Source organism: Adiantum capillus-veneris, chromosome 23 (genome assembly GCF_014529385.1).
Source record: "Adiantum capillus-veneris isolate H3 chromosome 23, ASM1452938v2, whole genome shotgun sequence".
NCBI lineage: Eukaryota > Viridiplantae > Streptophyta > Polypodiopsida > Polypodiales > Pteridaceae > Adiantum > Adiantum capillus-veneris.
In genome coordinates this window covers 46861571-46879520 of record NC_140953.1, presented here as the reverse complement: position 1 = coordinate 46879520, position 17950 = coordinate 46861571, and the positions used below count along the sequence as shown (strand labels likewise).

Here is a 17950-nt window from a genome sequence, read left to right as displayed (position 1 = left end):
CGGGACGTTTCGGAACATTCGGGAAGGGAACTGCCCCCCCGGAACGCCGGAACGGGGGCTAGGGGGCGTTCCCCGGTAACTATGGTTCAGCCCGCCACCTTTCAGAGCCAGCATGCTGTCTTGAATGGACAGGGAGCTGGATACCAGGCTATGCACTCAGTTTTTCCACCACCCACGGTACATCCTGGGTATTTCGGGGGTGGATCAGTGTTCCAAAGTATGGGTAGTTATGCGTCTGGAAGTCAGCCGTACATGCCAGGAACAGTGTTCGGGGGTATGCAAGGCATCATGCCAAACCCCATGTATGGTACTATCGGCATGCAGCAAGGTTTCCACGGCAACCAGGGCCAGTTTGGGGTGCCACAGGGTCATTTTGGCATGGCTGGTTTTTCTGGACAGCAGCCAGATATCGCACCTCTGATGCAAAATGTGAATGGCCAACACGTGCCGATCATGCCTAGTACAGTGCCCATGTTGCAGACCATCCCGTATGACAACTTGGGGGCACTAGAGAAGCCGAAGGCTTACAAAGAGGGTGGTGCAGCAGTAAAGTTCAGTACCTTCAGTGGTTTCGAGGACAAGACAAAGGCACTCACTTTCCTCCAGCAGTTTGATACAGCTTATGCGGGAGGGAATTTTACAGAGGCCTCGAAGGTCAGGAAAGCTGCCACTTTCTTAAAGGACAATGCGCTTACATTGTGGACGACATTGTTAATGCAAGGATAGGCACCCGCCACTTGGGTTTACTTCAAGCAAATGTTTGCATCTGCTTGGCTATCAAATGAATTTGAAGCCGATGTCCTGACAGATTGGCACCAGCTTACGGCAGCTTTGTACAAGAGCTTGCTGGAGTACAATAGGAGGTTTTGTAAAGCATTACTCTCAGTGACCTCCTACAGATTTGTGCCATTGACAGAGCAGATAGAGAAGTATTGTTGTGGGCTGCCTAAAGGGCTTCGTGATTACTGTACAAAGAACAGAGTGGCTACCCTTACTCAGCTTATGGAAGTTGCGAACATTGGTCTTGCCTTGTTGAAAGGAGAGGACAATGGATTTCCGAGCAGTGACAAAGGAGGGCAGCAAAAGAAAAATTCAGCGAAGAAGCCCTTTGTGAAAACGGCTCCTGATGCGTCACAGGGGTTAGAACAAGCCACCAAAGAGAAGGATTCAGCTGGGACTTCTGGAGCGCAGGTAAAGAAACAGAAAAGGAAGCCTTTTGTGCGCAAGTCGCTCGAGGAAAAGAAGGTCCTAATGGCTGAGAACAAATGCTTTATATGCGAGCAGCCTGGTCATATTTCTATAAATTGTCCACAAAGGAAAAGGCTAGCTGACTCAGAGGATAAAGAAGACCAGAAAGGCAAGAAGCCTAAACCCACGGCAGGTTTAGTGCTAGACATGGTGGGTGACAGGCCCAACACAGATGCCAGTGAGTTATGCAGGGCATGGAGTAAAGTTAGGGATCAGACGGCACTCATCTTCTTTGTTCCAGGTGCCAAAGCCAACTTTATCTCACCAGAGTTAGCTATGAAGCTCGGCATCAAAGCTGAAGAGATGGGGTACACAGCAGAGGCAGGGTTGGCATGTCCTGGCCACTCAGAGTGTGTTACTCCCATCATTGGAAAACTGCGTCTGCATATTCAGTCGTATGTGGACACTGAAGAGTTTTACATCATGCCGCTGGAAGGTTGTGACGCCTTGTTGGGGATCCCGTGGATGTTCCGAGTGCATGGAGTCTTGGATGCCTACAACAAAAAGATCACTGTACAGCATAGGGGCAAAACTCACATCTTGGATGTAAAGCTTAAAGGAGAGTCAGTCCCTATTGTATCTGCTTCTGCTATCACTTCTGTAATAAAGAATCATCTTTCTGTGTACTTGATTTTTGCACGTGATGTCTCAGATAGTGATCAGTCAAATTTATCTGTGTTAGATAAAGAAAGGTCAGCATTTTTGCAAAAGTTTAGTGACTGTTTTTCTGATTCATTACCGTCGCAATTGCCGCCAGAGAGACCTGAGGACCATTGGATAGATTTGGTGCCAGGGTGTAGCCCACTAAATAGACCTCCCTACAAGGTTAGTGCGGCGCAGCAGAAAGAGATTATGGGCCAGGTTGAGAAGTTATTAGAGAAGGGGCTGATTCAGCCGAGTTCTTCACCCTTTTGCTCCCCAGTGCTCCTAGTGCAGAAGAAGGATGGCTCATGGCGCATGTGTATTGATTACCGTGCGTTGAATAAGAATACCATCAAGAATAGGTTCCCTATTCCTCGCATTGATGATATTCTCGATCGTTTAGAGGGTGTTGCAATTTTCAGCAGGATAGATCTGAAGAGTGGGTACCATCAGATTCGTATAAGCCCAGAGGATGTGCACAAGACTGCGTTTAGAACGACATTTGGTCTTTATGAGTTTCTAGTGATGCCGTTTGGGCTAACAAATGCTCCTGCCACGTTCAACAGAATGATGGACCGGATTTTCCGCTCGCATCAACAGTTTGTTGGAACATTCTTCGATGACATGATTGTGTATTCAAAGAATGAAGAGGAGCATAGGCGTCACTTGACCATTGTGTTCGAAGAGCTGCGCAGTCACAGGTTACTTGTCAATCCTAAGAAAAGTGAATTCTTCCTCGAAGAGATCCACTTTCTGGGCCACATAGTCTCAAAGGATGGTGTTAGAATGGATCCCGCAAAGGTCAAAGCTATCAAGACATGGCGAGACTTGAAGATTGTGCACGATGTCAGAAGCTTCTTGGGATTGTGTTCCTACTATAGAAGGTTTATCAAAAATTTTGCAGAGATAGCATCGCCTCTTCACGCATTGCAAAAGAAAGAGGTCACTTTCAGATGGACCCAAAAAGAGATTTCAGCTTTTAGTCTCTTAAAGGAAAAGTTGACTTCAGATCCAGTTATTGTTCTGCCAGATCTCAGGAAGTCATTTGTGGTCCAGTGTGACGCGTGTGGCAGTAGCATCGGAGCAGTGCTAATGCAAGATGGACGGGTAGTAGCCTATGAAAGCCGAATTTTGCAAGGGCCAGAGAGGACTATGCAAGTCTATGAGAAAGAGCTCTTGGCCGTGATTCATGCGCTTTCTAGCTGGAAGCACTACCTCTTAGGTGCTGATTTGTTGTCCAAACAGATCATCAGACCTTGCGATACTTCTTGACACAGTCAAAGTTATCCGAAAAGCATATGCGATGGGCGAACATTCTTTCCATGTTCCACTTCCAGATTATGCATGTGGAAGGCAAGAAGAGTGTTGTGGCTGATGCGTTATCAAGAAAGCCACAAATTTCAGCTGTGTCAATTCCTTATCATCATAAGTTAGATGCCATGAAGGAACAGTATACTGTTGATGAAGATTTTGCAAGGATCTTTGAACAGTTACAAGAGGGGCAACATCATGAGCACTACCTCCTCAGAGATGGTTTTATGATGATGCATGGCAGACTTTGTGTCACTAGGCCACTGCGACATAAGGTCATGGAAGAGAGTCATGTCCCACCGTATGCAGGGCATCATGGCATTGATGCAACAGTTAAAGCGGTAGAGACGTTCTTCTATTGGCCTACCTTGAGGAGAGATGTGGATGCCTTTGTGCGAGCATGCATAGTTTGCCAAAAGGTCAAGTTTGACAGGCAAAAGGCACCAGGGTTGTTACAACCACTGCCGATTCCGGATAAGCCATGGGAAAGCGTTGCTATGGACTTTATCTTTGATCTTCCAAGGACACCAACAGGGAGTGATGGTATATGGACATTATCTGCAGGTTCAGCAAGCAAGCCCATTTTATCCCTGTCAGGAAGAAGATAAAATCTGATCAGATGGCACGCTTGTTCATGTACAATGTGCTTAAGTACCATGGTATGCCACAATCGATTATCAGTGATCGTGATCCTCGCATGACCAGTTTGTTCTGGAGAGGATTGTTTGAGAACATGGGTACTACGCTCAAGTTCTCGTCTTCGTTTCATCCACAAACTGATGGACAGTCAGAAGAGGCCAATTCTACTGTCTTAGATCTGCTGAAATGCTATGTGTCAGATAATAAGGGCAAGTGGGAACAATATTTGCCTATGCTTGAGTATGCGTACAATAATACGGTGCATTCGTCTACTGGCAAAGCACCTTTTGAAATTGTTGAAGGCGGCAAAAAGGTTCCTCCCATTTTGCACACAAAGGACAAGATCTTTGAGGCAGATCGATATGTTGAGAACATGGATGAGATGTATAAGAAGATTAAAGTTGCCTTAGAGAAGACTCAGGCAAAACAGAAAAAGGCTGCTGATCGTCACCGTCGTGAATTGTTGTTATCACCTGGTGATTGGGTTCTGCTAAGGTTCGAAAAGGCAAGGTTAAAGAAGATGAAGGGCAAGGAACGGCTGTTTCCTAAGCTCAGCATGCGTTACTATGGGCCTTTTCAAGTGCTTGACAAGATCAACGATGTGGCTTACAGGCTGAAATTGCCTGATGTGTGGAAGATTCATAATGCGTTTCACGTGAGTCTTCTAAGACCCTTCGTGGGTGATGTGCCAGAAGATATGCCAGTTGAGGATCAGCCAGAAGTTGAGGAACTTGATGAGATCTTGGTACCTGAGCAAGTTTTGGCACATAAGGACAGAAAAGTTAAAGGACAAGTTGCAAGACGTTATTTGGTGAAGTTCAAGAACTATCCACCTATGGATGCAAAGTGGATGGAAGAGCATGAACTGTCAGAGTCACCAAATGTATTGCAGCTTTACCTTGAAGCCTTTGGGTTACAGCCTGCTTATGCCCCAACCCAACGTGTGCAAAGGAGGGGTAATGATAGAGCTAGTACATCAAATGTACATATGAATTCAGTGCCATAGATGGAAATGGCAAAAGTATGAAGGCCTCATTAAGTCATTTGTATCTATGTATGTTACGACCTTTCTTGCGGATACATGTGATGATAAAAGAGTGTTAATAGCACAAGATCATCAGTGGCGTGTATTTATGGTATGCAATCAAGGACGTTTGCGATTACAAGAGGGGGGTATGTCACGAGGACGTGGCAGTTATTAACCATGTCACAGAGATGTGGCAACTGCTAACCTTGGTTGTTGGTTTCTTTCCAATGGGGTTTATTTTATTTGTTTAAGACCCTCTTTTTGAAGTAGCAAACGGTCGGACATTGTATGGCCAATGTGAACGGTAGATTCACCCGCAGATGGGAAGTGGTCGGCCCTGGAATTCGTATGGTAAGAGGATGTCTAGGCTCAGAGCAAGATCATATAGGTCCCCTCGTCGCACTTAGCAAGTTGGTGGATACTAGGAAGTGAACTCAATTAAGGCGTAAAGTCAAGGTGGGACTACCAACAAAAAGTATCCGACAGTTGGGCCACATTGCACTTTTGGATGCGGTCCCAATGAGGATAGATGGTCAGAAGACCAGTGGGAGCCCAACGGAAGCATCTCCTAAAATTTAGGGAACTGCTATTTTGGGCCGTGAAAAGTGTTCGCATCATTACCTCCGGTATGACTAGAGGAACATTTTATAACTTTGTCGCGAAGTCAACTGGGCAACCGGTCAGGATATTTTTAAGCGGCGAGCCCGAAACGGGCAAATGCTTGTAAATGCGCCAAGTGTCAACTTTTCATGCACTTTCCTCTTGCAGAAGAATTGGCGCTGAATTTAGAGAAGGGAGAGGCTTCATTTGCAACCCGTCACACGTTAAGAGCTATGGAGTGCTTCCTTTCCCTCTCATGTATAGTGTGGTGCTAGGAGTGATGCCCTGCACACTACACACTGCTCTCTCTCTCCCCTACGTGCAGTTATGTGATGCCCCACAAGAGGGCTACTCATTTGTCTGATGTACAGTTGTGTGGGTTCATGCTTTTGTGCTGAGGCAAGAGCCTCCTTGAGCAGGAACAGGGGTAGCTAACTGCTGCTCCAAAGCAGGCACTGGTGAGGGTCATAACCTCACCGTACAGGTGCAAAATCAGCGCTGTGTATGCGCTGTAAATTCACTGTTTTTCAGCAGTACGGACGCCAGGATCATTGGGAATCGTGTCCCACTGGCAAAGGACAGTTAGGGGACTGTTTGGGGCTGAAAACAGGGCAAAAACCAGTGAATACAGCGTGCTGAATTTACTGTTTTTGGACAGGAATCAGAGGGTATACGAGAGTGCAAGCGAGTTCCAACATGGGAATTGGTTTCGCTCAAGTTTTTGGGTTGTTATGCTGCCGAAATTCGGCCAAATCAAATGGTATCTAGGTGGATACACGTGAAGGATTCAGAGGACCTTACCTTGTAATTTACCCTCCTAAAGAATAAAGAAATACCGAAAGGGGCGCCAATTTTGGGGCCTACAGGTTGTCGGCGTCTGCTCGGAGCATTCTAGCTTCCGAGCTGTGTGTGTGATTAAGTGTTAATTCCCATTACAGGTTCTCGTTGCAAAGTGCTCTGTGTGTGTGTATAAAGTAAAGAATTTCGGGTGAGCCAACGCCTACCGCCCTACGGGCCGGTTACAACCGGCATAGTCCCAGATTGCATCAGTCCATTGCATTGTCATTGTACCACTTTGTGCAATCATCCACTCGCCGACGAGAGTGGGGCCTTCGGAGGAGGGTTTTACAACCTCTCGGGTGTCGTATCTCTCTTCTCTCTCTATCTCTCAGTCTCAGACACTTGCACGCACAGTGTCCATTCACTTTGTTGTGATCATAGCACTTTCCATTAAGAACGGAAGGCTCTCCCTTCCATAAGAACTAAAAGGAACCTTGAGCACAGTTCGGAGCACTCATCTTGAGCAAAGCGTAAACAATCATTCCGCTGCACCTAACAAAACTTAAGTCCATTGCCCAATGGCAAGATGCCCCTAAAAGAACAAAAAATAATAAAAAAAAAATTGTGAAACTCCCCCCCCCCCCCCCCCCCCCCCCCCCCCCCCCCTACACTATCTATGCGTACGTACGGAACCGTAGTGTACGGCTGTACCGTACTGTACGGATCCATACGTACGTATGGATGCAACCTTGACGTGCACACAGACGCGTGCACGTGCACACACACACACGCTATCTTCAATTGAGTTTTTTGAAGAGTAGTTTTTGTTATTGTATGCATGATATTTAATCCAATGCTAAACTTGCATAGTAACATGAGATGCATCCCACACAACTTGGATGGGTAATGGGGGACAGGTATAAGATGTGAACCTTGTTTCGACAAGGGGAATTGGCTTAGGACGGTGTTGGGATGGGGGGATGGGTGGATAGTGAAGCCTAAAAATGGGCAATCTTTGTTACCATGTAAATTTGTGCTACACCCCATGTAACCTTTTTGCTTCTTCTTGGCATCAATGAGATGAATGAAACGCGTTGAAACAACGAAACGACAAATTGCACAAAACTTTTTTTTTTTTTTTCGAGAAAAAGATCCTGCTATTAGTTACTGAAACTGCCCATAGGGCTACAACCACCTCTTCAAGAGAGGCCTACAACAACCATGGTGGGAGACTCTCCCAATGAAAAAACCAGCATATGTACAATGGGGCTAAATCAAGAAATGGGGGGAGGGAAAAGCCACACAGGTGGTGGGTAATGCCATCGGAGTACACCTTGGACCATGGTGTAGAAAGGCCCAGGACGCCAGAGTCGAAGGAAAGCCTCACTTCGCTCCCGCATGCGGTCGGAGCTGCCCTGTAGTCCCTCGAGCTGTCCTCTGAGAGTGTGGATCAGCCCTAGCCAAAAATCGCGAACAGTCTCTGCTGATGGCACGGGGCGAGCCTCAAAGATGCGGAAGCAACGGGCCCGCCAGATGAACTAGTGTGTCAGGCCACTAACGAGCTCCCAACACTCCTCTCTCTCACTGCACCACTCTTGTGCAGTAAGCTCTGTAGCAGGCTGGAGTGTAGGTCGCCCCTCCTGCATCACTATCATCTTGCTAGTGGAAGATAGCTCAAACTGAAGTGCTGGGCCTCAGAGGGTGGACCAAGCTGTTGCTCCCCAAGTGTACTGTCGAGCCGTGGACTCTGGAGAGAGCAGGCATGAGCCGAAGAGCTCGTAGCCACACCTGCTACGCCGAGGGACAGTCCCAAAGACAGTGACGTTGACTCCACAAGGTGGTCACAAGCTGCACATGCGGCCGAGAGACCACCATGCACAAGCCAGCTCCCAACTGCTGTAGCTCTGTGTGCGACCAACCACTGAAACAAGGTGACTCGCCTCGGCTGTCTGGAGTCCCACAACCTCTCCCAAAAGGCTGCCAAGAACTCAGCTGTGAGACCCTCCTCCTACCAATGAGGTGCTGCAGCGGGGCGGGCCTTTCTCTGTGCTGCTAGTATATGACGTCCCAGTCGAACAATGTACTGAAAGAACGGGACTCCTGGGTGGTCTGCAGAAGAGAAGGGATCCCTCCATAGCCACTCACGAGGATCCCACTGTACTTGTGCCAGTGGACAACACTCCCAAGCCCACAGCCTCCAGTGTCTAGTCTCAAGAGCTACTGGGTCAGGGTCTATGACAAAGGTCCGCCCACAGATGCCCACTACTCGGATCCTCTGAAAACAACACTCTGCTACCTGCGGGGCCTCTACTGCAACTCATTGAAGGCGTCCCCCACTCTGAAGCTCGAAGAAAAGGGCTAGGACAGTGTCTGAGCAGGCCTTGACTGAGATGAGAACCTCCAGTCGTGTGAAGGCTCCCATCCACCGGGGTGCTACTGGCTCGAGGGGCGTGAGCCACTCAGCTGGAACTGACTCTGAGATGTCTTGGCACATGCTCTGCACCCCTCTCATGCCCTGAAGCTGAAGACCCTGCCTGAGGTTGCACCTCCTCTGACAAACCTGTGAACTCTAACCAGTCGCCTAAAGAGCGCGCTGGACCTGTTGCCATGGGACCCCAGGAAACATGAGGCCGACTACCAAGTGGCCTCTGTGAGTGCTAACCATGGGGTTCCAGACAAGGGGCTGCCGTAGGCGCTCCTCCGTGCACGTAGGCTGTCTCTGCTCCAAGCCATGCCACAAGTGCTCCCAAGATCGAAGCAAACTCATAGCGAAGCGGTCCTCCAGTCTCCTGCTCAGACCAACTCTGCGCATCTCTGTAAAGATCCATCTGGTTGAAGGTTGCCAAGGGCCTCCTGCCTGAGGCACCCTAGCACGAAGCCGCTGAAGCAAGAACTCCTTCCAGGGCTCCTCACCTGGAAGAAGTCCTTTGACGATGAACTTCCCAAGAAGGGCTCTGCTTTGCTGTGCTGGATCAATGATCCGAAGTCCTCCCTATGAACAAGGAAGAGTGATAACCTGCCAAGCCACCTTGGCTCGGGCTATCTGAGTGTCACGTCCTGACCAAAGGAAGTTCTTGATCAGCCTCTCTACCTGGTTGATACAAGAACTCGAGAAAAGATGCAGCAGGAAGTGATGTACCACATAGTCGCCAACAACACCTGGTTGGCAACTACTACTTTGCTAGCCAAAGAAAGTCGTGCTGAGCTCCAGTGTAACAACTTTCTCCTGTTAGACAGGAGAAGGGGAGCAATCTGTTGCTCGGGAGACAAGTCCAAACCAACCTGACAGCCCAAGTACCGAACTGCAGTCCTTGGGGAATCCACCCAAAACCCTCTCCTGGCATCCAATCTGGCATAGGAGCATTACCAACCGAGAAAGCCGCTGTCTTTCTTCAGTTGATCAGTGCGCCCGATGGACAACAGAAGGTCTCCAGAGCCTGCTCACACCTGTGGAGGTTGGCCTCTTGGCCATCTAAGTACAAGGCTGAGTCGTCGGCAAACTCAGCGTCCAGTAGCTGATCTCCCCAAATAGGGAGTGCTAAGCCCCGTAGACCAACCTGCTACGACACCAAAAACCTGCTCATCGCCTCCGCATAGAACAGAAAGAAGAAAGGGGCAAGAGAACAGCCCTGCCTGACCGAGCGTGTAAGCATGAAGTGATCACCTCTCCCTCCTCCCAAGTCACTGAAGTGGTCACTAGTGTAGAAGCGATCTATCCGCGATAGATTCACTCCCACTCTGCGGTCCGATCGAGAGAAGGCAAGGTTGTCTGGGGGCCTCACAAAACCAGAATGCTGCCAAACATCTGAGACCCTCAAAGTCATACAGAACCTCTCCCAAGCTGCCAACTCAACTCCATGCACAGTAGCATGGCTACCACCAATCCTGTCAGAAGGGTCCTCCAGCATGTTAAAGTCCCCTCCTATGCACCAATGCTCTGCCTGCGGCAGAGACTCAACTATCTGTGACCAAAACTCTGCACGAGTACTCGCCACATTGGGCACATAGATGTTCAGGAAACCCACTAGGCCACCCTGAACCTGCATAGTAATCCACTGAGCCCTGCCTGGCCCAATAATCCCTCTGCCCACAATGGCCTGCTGCAAAGAGTCCGCAATAGTCATACATACCCCACCCTGGATGCCTCCAGGTCCAAAAGCAGCTGACCAAAAAGTATCATATCGTCCACGCAAGAGCTGACCACAACGTCTAATGCGGCTCTCACACAGATGGTGCTCCTGAAGCATAAGGAGATCAATCTCTCCTCCCACAAGACAACGCTGAAGATGCTGACGCAGTTGGCCCCGCTGACGTTGAAACTGGGGCCCACCTAGTCCCTGCACGTTCCATGAGACGATCCTCATGGGGAGCGATAGAGAACAGATGCTGCCGCAGCAGCTAGACAGGCTATCTTCGAGGCTGGCTTGGATGGGGAGTAATCCGCATCCGAGCGTCCTCTAGATAGGCGTGACTGCAACGAATGCCTGGTCCAAGCCCAAGCAGAGTAAGCCGTACGTAAAGCAACCTCCTCTGTCCAGGAGTCCTCATGAATGTATACATAGCATGGCAAGCATTGTGTATCGGCAAAGAAGTAGACCACAATGTGTCTACATCCTGCTGAGTCTGGAGGTGTCATCGCAAACTTGGCCAATGGCCACAAAGTCTGGAGCATATCTGTAACTCCTAGTTCTCCCATGTGGTGAGAGAACTTTAGGACCTGTGTGTGTAACCATCCCAACACTGAGTCGAGAGTCCACTCTGTCTGGTCTCTGCCGCAGAGGGGGAAGGAGAAGCTAACTGCCGAGTCTAAGGCCTCTGTCCCCCCAGCGGCAAGGAACAGAACATGTATCCTGAAGCAGGCTGCCTCATGGTCTGCTGAGGGGTCGCCGAGAAAACGAGTAAAGCCGTAGTCGAAGAAGTCCCATCGGTGTCGGATGTCAATGCTCGTCAGACCACGAGGGATAGCTGCAAGGGAAGATGTCTGTACTTGTAGAGAGGGCCGTAGGAAAGGCTGTCCCTCTCTCGCTAAGCGACTCGTGGCAAAGGCGCTGCCAAGAGATCTCCTAGCCGCGGGAGAAGGCCTTGCCCCCTGGGTCAACTGTGGAACTGAAGCAGGAGGGGGGGAGAGGGAGCTGGGGGGGAGCGGTGGAGAAGAGGGACGGGAAGGAGTGACAGAGGTAGAGGGGTGGGGGGAAGAGGCGGCAGGAGCAGGAGGCGGGGGGGAGGATGAGGAAGAGGGAGGGAACTCTGGGGGGGAGGGGCTGTCGAGGGTGAAGCTAGGATAGGGGCTGGGGCAGGGACCTCATCTTGCTCTAGTGGACCAAAACGGTTCCCCGTGGGAACCCACTGTTGCTGAGTAGGCGCCTGAGGACCACTTTGAGTGCCAAGCTGACGTTGTGGCCCCTGTCGTCGTCTACCACGGACATGCTGCCATCCCTCCTCCGCTGGAGCCCCAGGCTCAGAGGGTGGCTCTGCCTGTGTACGCTGTGTCTCTGGCTCTGTCTGCTAGCCAGCCCTTGCAGGTTGGGGCTGAGGCTGTGGTGTATGTCGAGGCCTCCTCCGTGGACAGGCCTTCGCTAGATGGCCCATCTGTCGACAAATGAAGCACTGGTTCGGGAGGCCCGAATACTCCACACTCTGTCTGAACCAACCCCCACTCACCCGAGGCAGAAGAATAACCTTCGGGAGCGTGTGAGTGTCTCTGACCAAAACGCAAACTGAGGGAATGCCAGCCGCCTTGGCAGCTACTGAGGCTGCCGTGCGAGGTGTCTCCAAGACAGTCCCAATGGCTGAGCCTATCCTGAACAGAAGTGGTAAGTACTCCCTCCGCAAACCCGGAAAGCAGACAGAGATGGGGATGTCTGCTTCCTCTACTGGAACATCCGAAGCAGGGTCGAAACCATGTCTCCATTGTCGAAAGTGGGCACGTGTTGCTCGGATGGTCAGTGGACTCATGGCGATGACCTTGGACGCCATCTCGGAGGTCTCAAACTCTATCTGATAGTAACCTCGTCCGAGTATCTGTACGTCCAAGATCTTGCCCACCTCTGCGAGAAGGCGGGCTTGGAGAGGTGACGCAGCTCTCCTCTGCGAGGTCGAGTGCCGAGAATCTTGCAGATGACAGAAGTCGCCTGCAATCGCTCTACCTCTGCGGCTAGGCTCGCTTGCTCTGTCGGCAAAAGAGCAAGTCGAATGGTGGGCTCAGTGGGGTCGGGCGAGGGGCTTCGGACGAGTCCCTCTGTGGCGGAGGTGGAGCCTCCATCTGTGTTTACTGCTGTGGCGGAAGAACTGGTGGCGGGGAGAATCTGCAAATAGATGCGCCGAGCACTGCCCAAAGGAGTCAGTGCGGCACAAGCCAAAGTGCAGAAAACTTCGGGGGAACAAGGAGAGCAGGCCGGGGGGGGGGAGGCGGGTGTACAGGCGGCAGCGGGCGGGGAGAGATGGAGGGGGGAGGGGGGGCTGGCGGCGTGACAGGAGGCAGCGGGCAGGCAACGCGAATGGGGGAGCAGCAGGCAGCGGGTGGGCAGCGAGCGGGCGAGCAGGGGCAGCGCGAGCGGGGTGGGCGGCAGGCGAGCGAACAGGGACAGCGGGGGGTGGGGGGGAGAGGGCGCGTCGAACAGCAGCAGCGAGCGTTTCCCGCACAAAATGTTTCTTGAGACTATGCACAACATTGATGGCATGGAAGTGTACATATGAGACACACCTGGGATCACAGACATGCCCCAGAGTGAGAGAGAATGTCATAGAAGGAGAGACCATTTTGATTGGATGGCCAAAGGACCTTTATATGTTCCATAGTGAATTCACCCTACCCATCTTAAAAGACAAAAGACAAATGATTAATGGAAATACCTAAAATTGAGCAGCTAATAAGTGGGCATTCTCATGAGATGCATAACTTTAACATGATTGGCCAATTGATGGCATGGAAGTGTACATATGAGACACACCTGGGATCACAGACATGCCCCAAAGTGAGAGAGAATGTCATAGAAGGAGAGACCATTTTGATTGGATGGCCAAAGGACCTTTATATGTTCCATAGTGAATTCACCCTACCCATCTTAAAAGACAAAAGACAAATGATTAATGGAAATACCTAAAATTGAGCAGCTAATAAGTGGGCATTCTCATGAGATGCATAACTTTAACATGATTGGCCAAAGCCACTTTGTGGATCAAGCATTTCAATGGAAGATTATTTATTTAAACGTTTTGCTGTTGTTCATCTGATATAGCTTAAGTTTAATTTTCTAGCATAATCTTGGTTTCTTGTATTTGAATCAGCAGCTTTTGGAGGGAAAGAAAGTTGTTCTCCGCTGTGTCAAAAGGATCTATTGAAGGTATCTGTTCTTCTGCTTATATATCATCGGTCAAAGGAAATTTGATTTGAAGATATGTCACATTGTTGTTCATTCTTGATCGTGTAGGTGTTACAGATCTGTGGAAGACAAAGGTTAGTCAATTCTCCTTGGATTTCTGCCTCTTCATTACTTATTTGGTTGGTGTCAATAGCTTTTGCAGCAGTTGAAGACAGATTTAGTACAAATATTGTCTACATTACTATCCATCATGCATCAATTTTTTTTGATCAGGATGCACTTGAATTGGGTTGTAGAGACTTGTCTTTGTCAGTTTCGTGATGTCTTTGAGACATATGTTTCTGATATCCTGTGCTTTTAGTGCTCACCTTGCATGCACAATGTTCCAAACTGGGTGACAACAGGCTAATGGGTTAAGAGAGTTCCTTTTCAAGTGTCACCTAGCTTGAGAATTTCTCAAAGGACAGATGGTGATGAGAATCGTATTTTGAATCGGAAAACTCCCATTTCAGTTATTTGCACAGGCTCATTTTGATATGTGGGCTTGCAAATCCAAAGAGCCTTTTGTATACTATGTACTGAGGGGTTCTCCACACACGATATTTCAATCTTTTGCAAAATCAAAACATAATTGAACGCTTTATTCTTGTAAAGCATAAGACCTTTCAACTAGTTTCTTTTGAAATGTTGTAGTTTCTAATTCGGCCCTATTTCTTTGTTGTGAGGCTTCATTCTAAGCAGAAATAAATACACCACTTGCAAACCTTCACAGAAGCGTGTGCTTCTTTGGGGGGGGGAGGGGAACTTGTGGGGTATGCGTATACCTAGTTTTTTAACAGTTATTTGGCATTGATGACCTTATTGGGAATGCTATAATACTTATATAGAATTATTAATTTCGATTGAACCTTAGATTTTTAATGGACTTTGCTCTGCTTTCAGATGTAAATCAAGTGGCTCCTCTTCTCAGTTTTGTGAAAGGGCTTACACTTCCATGGGATCACAAATTTGCACATTTCAATGTCGGAAAAGACATGTAAGGCAAACACACACTAGTATTGTGAATGCTCTGCCTCCAGAGGCAGTGTCTGTTGCAGCAGCCATTGTAATTGTTGGAGCTTCTGCGGTTGCCTTGCTGTGGATGAATCAAGATAAATTACAGGCTATGAGCTCAGAGACGGTAAGAAACTGTGTTTTTTTGTCATCTTGCAATGGATGAATCTCATCATGAAGCTACAACCTCGTCTAAGTGCAGGAAAAATGTGGATCTTGTGATGGTTCTGGGTTGTGCTCAGCTTGCAATGGGGAGGGCTTTCAGCTCAAGGATCTTTCAGCTGAGGCTGCAGGAAAAGCTCGAGCTAATGCAAGGAATGCAGCTACGAGGTACACTGCAGGGTAAGCACAAATTTTCCTCCTTATACTGTATACGTTTGCATGCATGTTGGTTCTTGTTTAAATGTGCTTCATTATACATTAGAAGCTCCGATTCTGTGGTAGTGAGAGGGCTTTCCTTGCAAGAGTTTTGCCTCCATTCAAGGATTGATGCAGCAACATCCTCAGGACTCAGCTACGAGATACCCAGCTTTGTGCTTGATCTGGGCTCCTCTCATGAGGTAGAGTGATATGAGTAGTCTATAGTGCGTACACCTGCAAAGTAGTGGATGGCACCTTACAAACTGATATTGTGGAAGTTCTTTTCATCTGAGCTAACACAAAGGCTGTTTTTTTATGTTTACCTCGTGGAAACTAATCAACTTGACCTCACACTAACTGAAAGGGATCACTGATAGAGAGACAATGACAAAGACAAAGGCTAGAAGAGAACACACCAAGACTGAATTTACGACTCATATGATACGACTCAATACAATGTTCTTATATACAATCATAGGGGAGGAGGTAGGTGTGATTAGTGGGTATGACTGTGGCTTCAATCTAGGAAAAGTAGATCCCACTGATCTAGGGTAGGTGAATCAAAGTAAATCTACATCTAGAAAGTAAACAGAAATCTAGATGAATCTACTCCACCATTACAACTCAACATCCCCCCTTAATGGTGGAGTAGATTGTTGACATCTGGTACATCTTCCCCTTCAACAAGTTAAGCTGGCACTTGCATTTATGGATGAGGAAACAAGCTGCTGCAGGAGGCATGTTGCTTAGGGCCTAGACAAATTTGGTGAGAAAATCAGCCCAATTACTTCCTAGCTTGATTTTGGTGGAGAAGCTTGTCACGTGACAGATCCAACCCTTTGTGTCCGTGGACAAGCTACAACATGATCAGGGTTCATTCAGTCCAGTCAGTCTAGATTTAGAAGTGATCTGACACTTTTGTGAGTCTATTCGTAGACCGTGCATGCCTAGTCACCTAGTATAGATGCATATCCTCTGGTTGCGCAGCATGATCATCAGTATTCCCATCAGAATCCATCAGAATCAGTTAGGGGATTTTTCCAGTGCATTTAGCCTATTTTACCTATTTTTGGCATTTTTCACTTATTAATTTAAGTGACTTCCCAACAAAAGTAGGTAGGGCAATTTTGTTATATAAGTGTATATAAGCAAACTAGAGCTAGCACTATTTGGCAGAAGAGGCAGCAGGAGCACATGCTCAACAAACACCTTCTCAGCAGGACCCCAAGAACTTCTAGCGTTTTTGCTCCACAGCAACTTGGCTGGCGTTTTTGGACAAGACCACAGCAGATCAGCCAGCGTTTTGCATTTGCAGAGCCACGGCGACAAGACCACAGCAGATCAGCCTAGCGTTTTGCATTTGCAGAGCCACGGCGACAAGACCACAGCAGATCAGCCTAGCGTTTTTGCATTTGCAGAACCTCGGCGACAGAAACATCATTTTCAGCCCAATCTGCAGCAGGAGGCCAGCGTTTTACTAACGCTACCACAGCCATCAGCAATTTTGGTTTTCAGCCCTTGTTGTAAGCAGATGCAGCAGCGTTTTCAGCCTTGAAGACGATAGTAGATTCAGCCCTAGTTGGTTGCAGAAGATCCCCATTTTCAGCCCATAAAAACACAGCAAAAACAGTCATTTTCAGCCACCGAAACAGCCCTGAAATTCAGCAGATAGAAGACCACAGATTTCAGCCCTAAAGTCGTCGTCGTCATCACCGTCGTCGTCATCGGCATAGGCCCAAGTTGCATCAGTCCATTGCATACGCATTGTACCAGATTGTGCAATCATAAGTAGACCACTCTCGCCGACGAGAGTGGGGCCTTCGGAGGAGGGTTTTACAAACAACGTCTCTGGTGTCGTACTCTCTTCTCTCTCTCTCAGTCTCATACACTTGCACGCACAGTGTCCATTCACTTTGTTTGTAATCATAGCACTCTCTCATTAAGAACGGAAGGCTCTACCTTCCATAAGAACAAAAGGAACCTTGAGCACAGTTTGGAGCACTCATCTTGAGCGAAGCGCAAACATTCATTCCGCTGCACCTAACATTGGTATCAGAGCTTTGACAGTGTTCTGTATCACTCAAGCAAAGAACCACAAGATTTTTTTTTTTTTTTGCTTGTTGAGGTCGCACAAACCAAAGTTCGCTTCGGCGTGTCGATTCCTAATCGTGTTTTTGAAGAGTGACAGGAATTCCCAGGAAAGAAGGGCTTGTCCAGCCTCCCCTTGCGTCTCTTTTCACTCATTGAGAGCGGATTGTGCACTTAGCGGCTGGCCAATCGACGTGAGGTGGAAAAAAGCAACCTTGGTGTGAGCGCAAGGCCGCCAAGGGGTGCGTCCGCAGAAAGGAGTAGAACTCGGGTGAAAAGAAGATCCTTCTCAAACACGATTTGCAAGCACAAGAAAACCTCAAGAACCTCAAGAACCAAGACCCCCAAGAACCCAAGTTCCTCGTGAACTTAAGAACCCAAGACAACAAGAACCCACAAGAACCCACGACTTCAGAATGATCATCACTCGAAGTGGAATGGATACTTCGCTTGGAGGTGATGAGCATGAGAGAGGCGAGAAGAATTTTTCCCACCAAGAGGTTTTTTCGACCCTTCCCCATCTACGACACCGATTGCACTAACTCCAATGGAGGAGTTGGAGCTGTTGTTTATGGAACAGAATTTACAACGCAACGCAAGAAATGCCGCAAGAATGGCAGCCATAGCGCGTGAGCACGAGCAAGCGCGCTTGGAGCCAAATTGGATCGTGAATTCAAAGAAAGAAAAGCAGAAATGGAACGCAGACACGCAGAAGACGAAGCGGAAAGACAAGCAGCAAACAAAGCAAGACAAGCAGAATTTGATCGCGAGATCAAAGCAAGAAGGGAAGAATTCTTGCGACTCTTTTCTCAAGCTCAGGCACAGATGCAAGAGATTCGGGAAAAGGAGACTCTCTCAGTCTCTTCTTCTCCAAAGCATG

The 17950-nt window shown here is 48.5% G+C and overlaps 1 protein-coding gene across 1 annotated transcript in view; it reads left to right on the top strand.

Annotated features, from left to right (window-relative positions):
* LOC147427739 (uncharacterized) overlaps positions 1-15206 on the top strand; it is a 58903-nt gene extending 43697 nt beyond the window's left edge. The window contains exons 2-6 of the mRNA XM_086497447.1: positions 13535-13590; positions 13678-13703; positions 14512-14749; positions 14825-14964; positions 15047-15206. Coding sequence (XP_086353573.1) covers positions 13535-13590; positions 13678-13703; positions 14512-14749; positions 14825-14964; positions 15047-15191 — 605 coding nt within the window. The 3' untranslated portion in view covers positions 15192-15206. The remainder of the gene's footprint in view (positions 1-13534; positions 13591-13677; positions 13704-14511; positions 14750-14824; positions 14965-15046) is intronic.
* The last annotated feature ends 2744 nt before the right edge of the window (positions 15207-17950 follow it).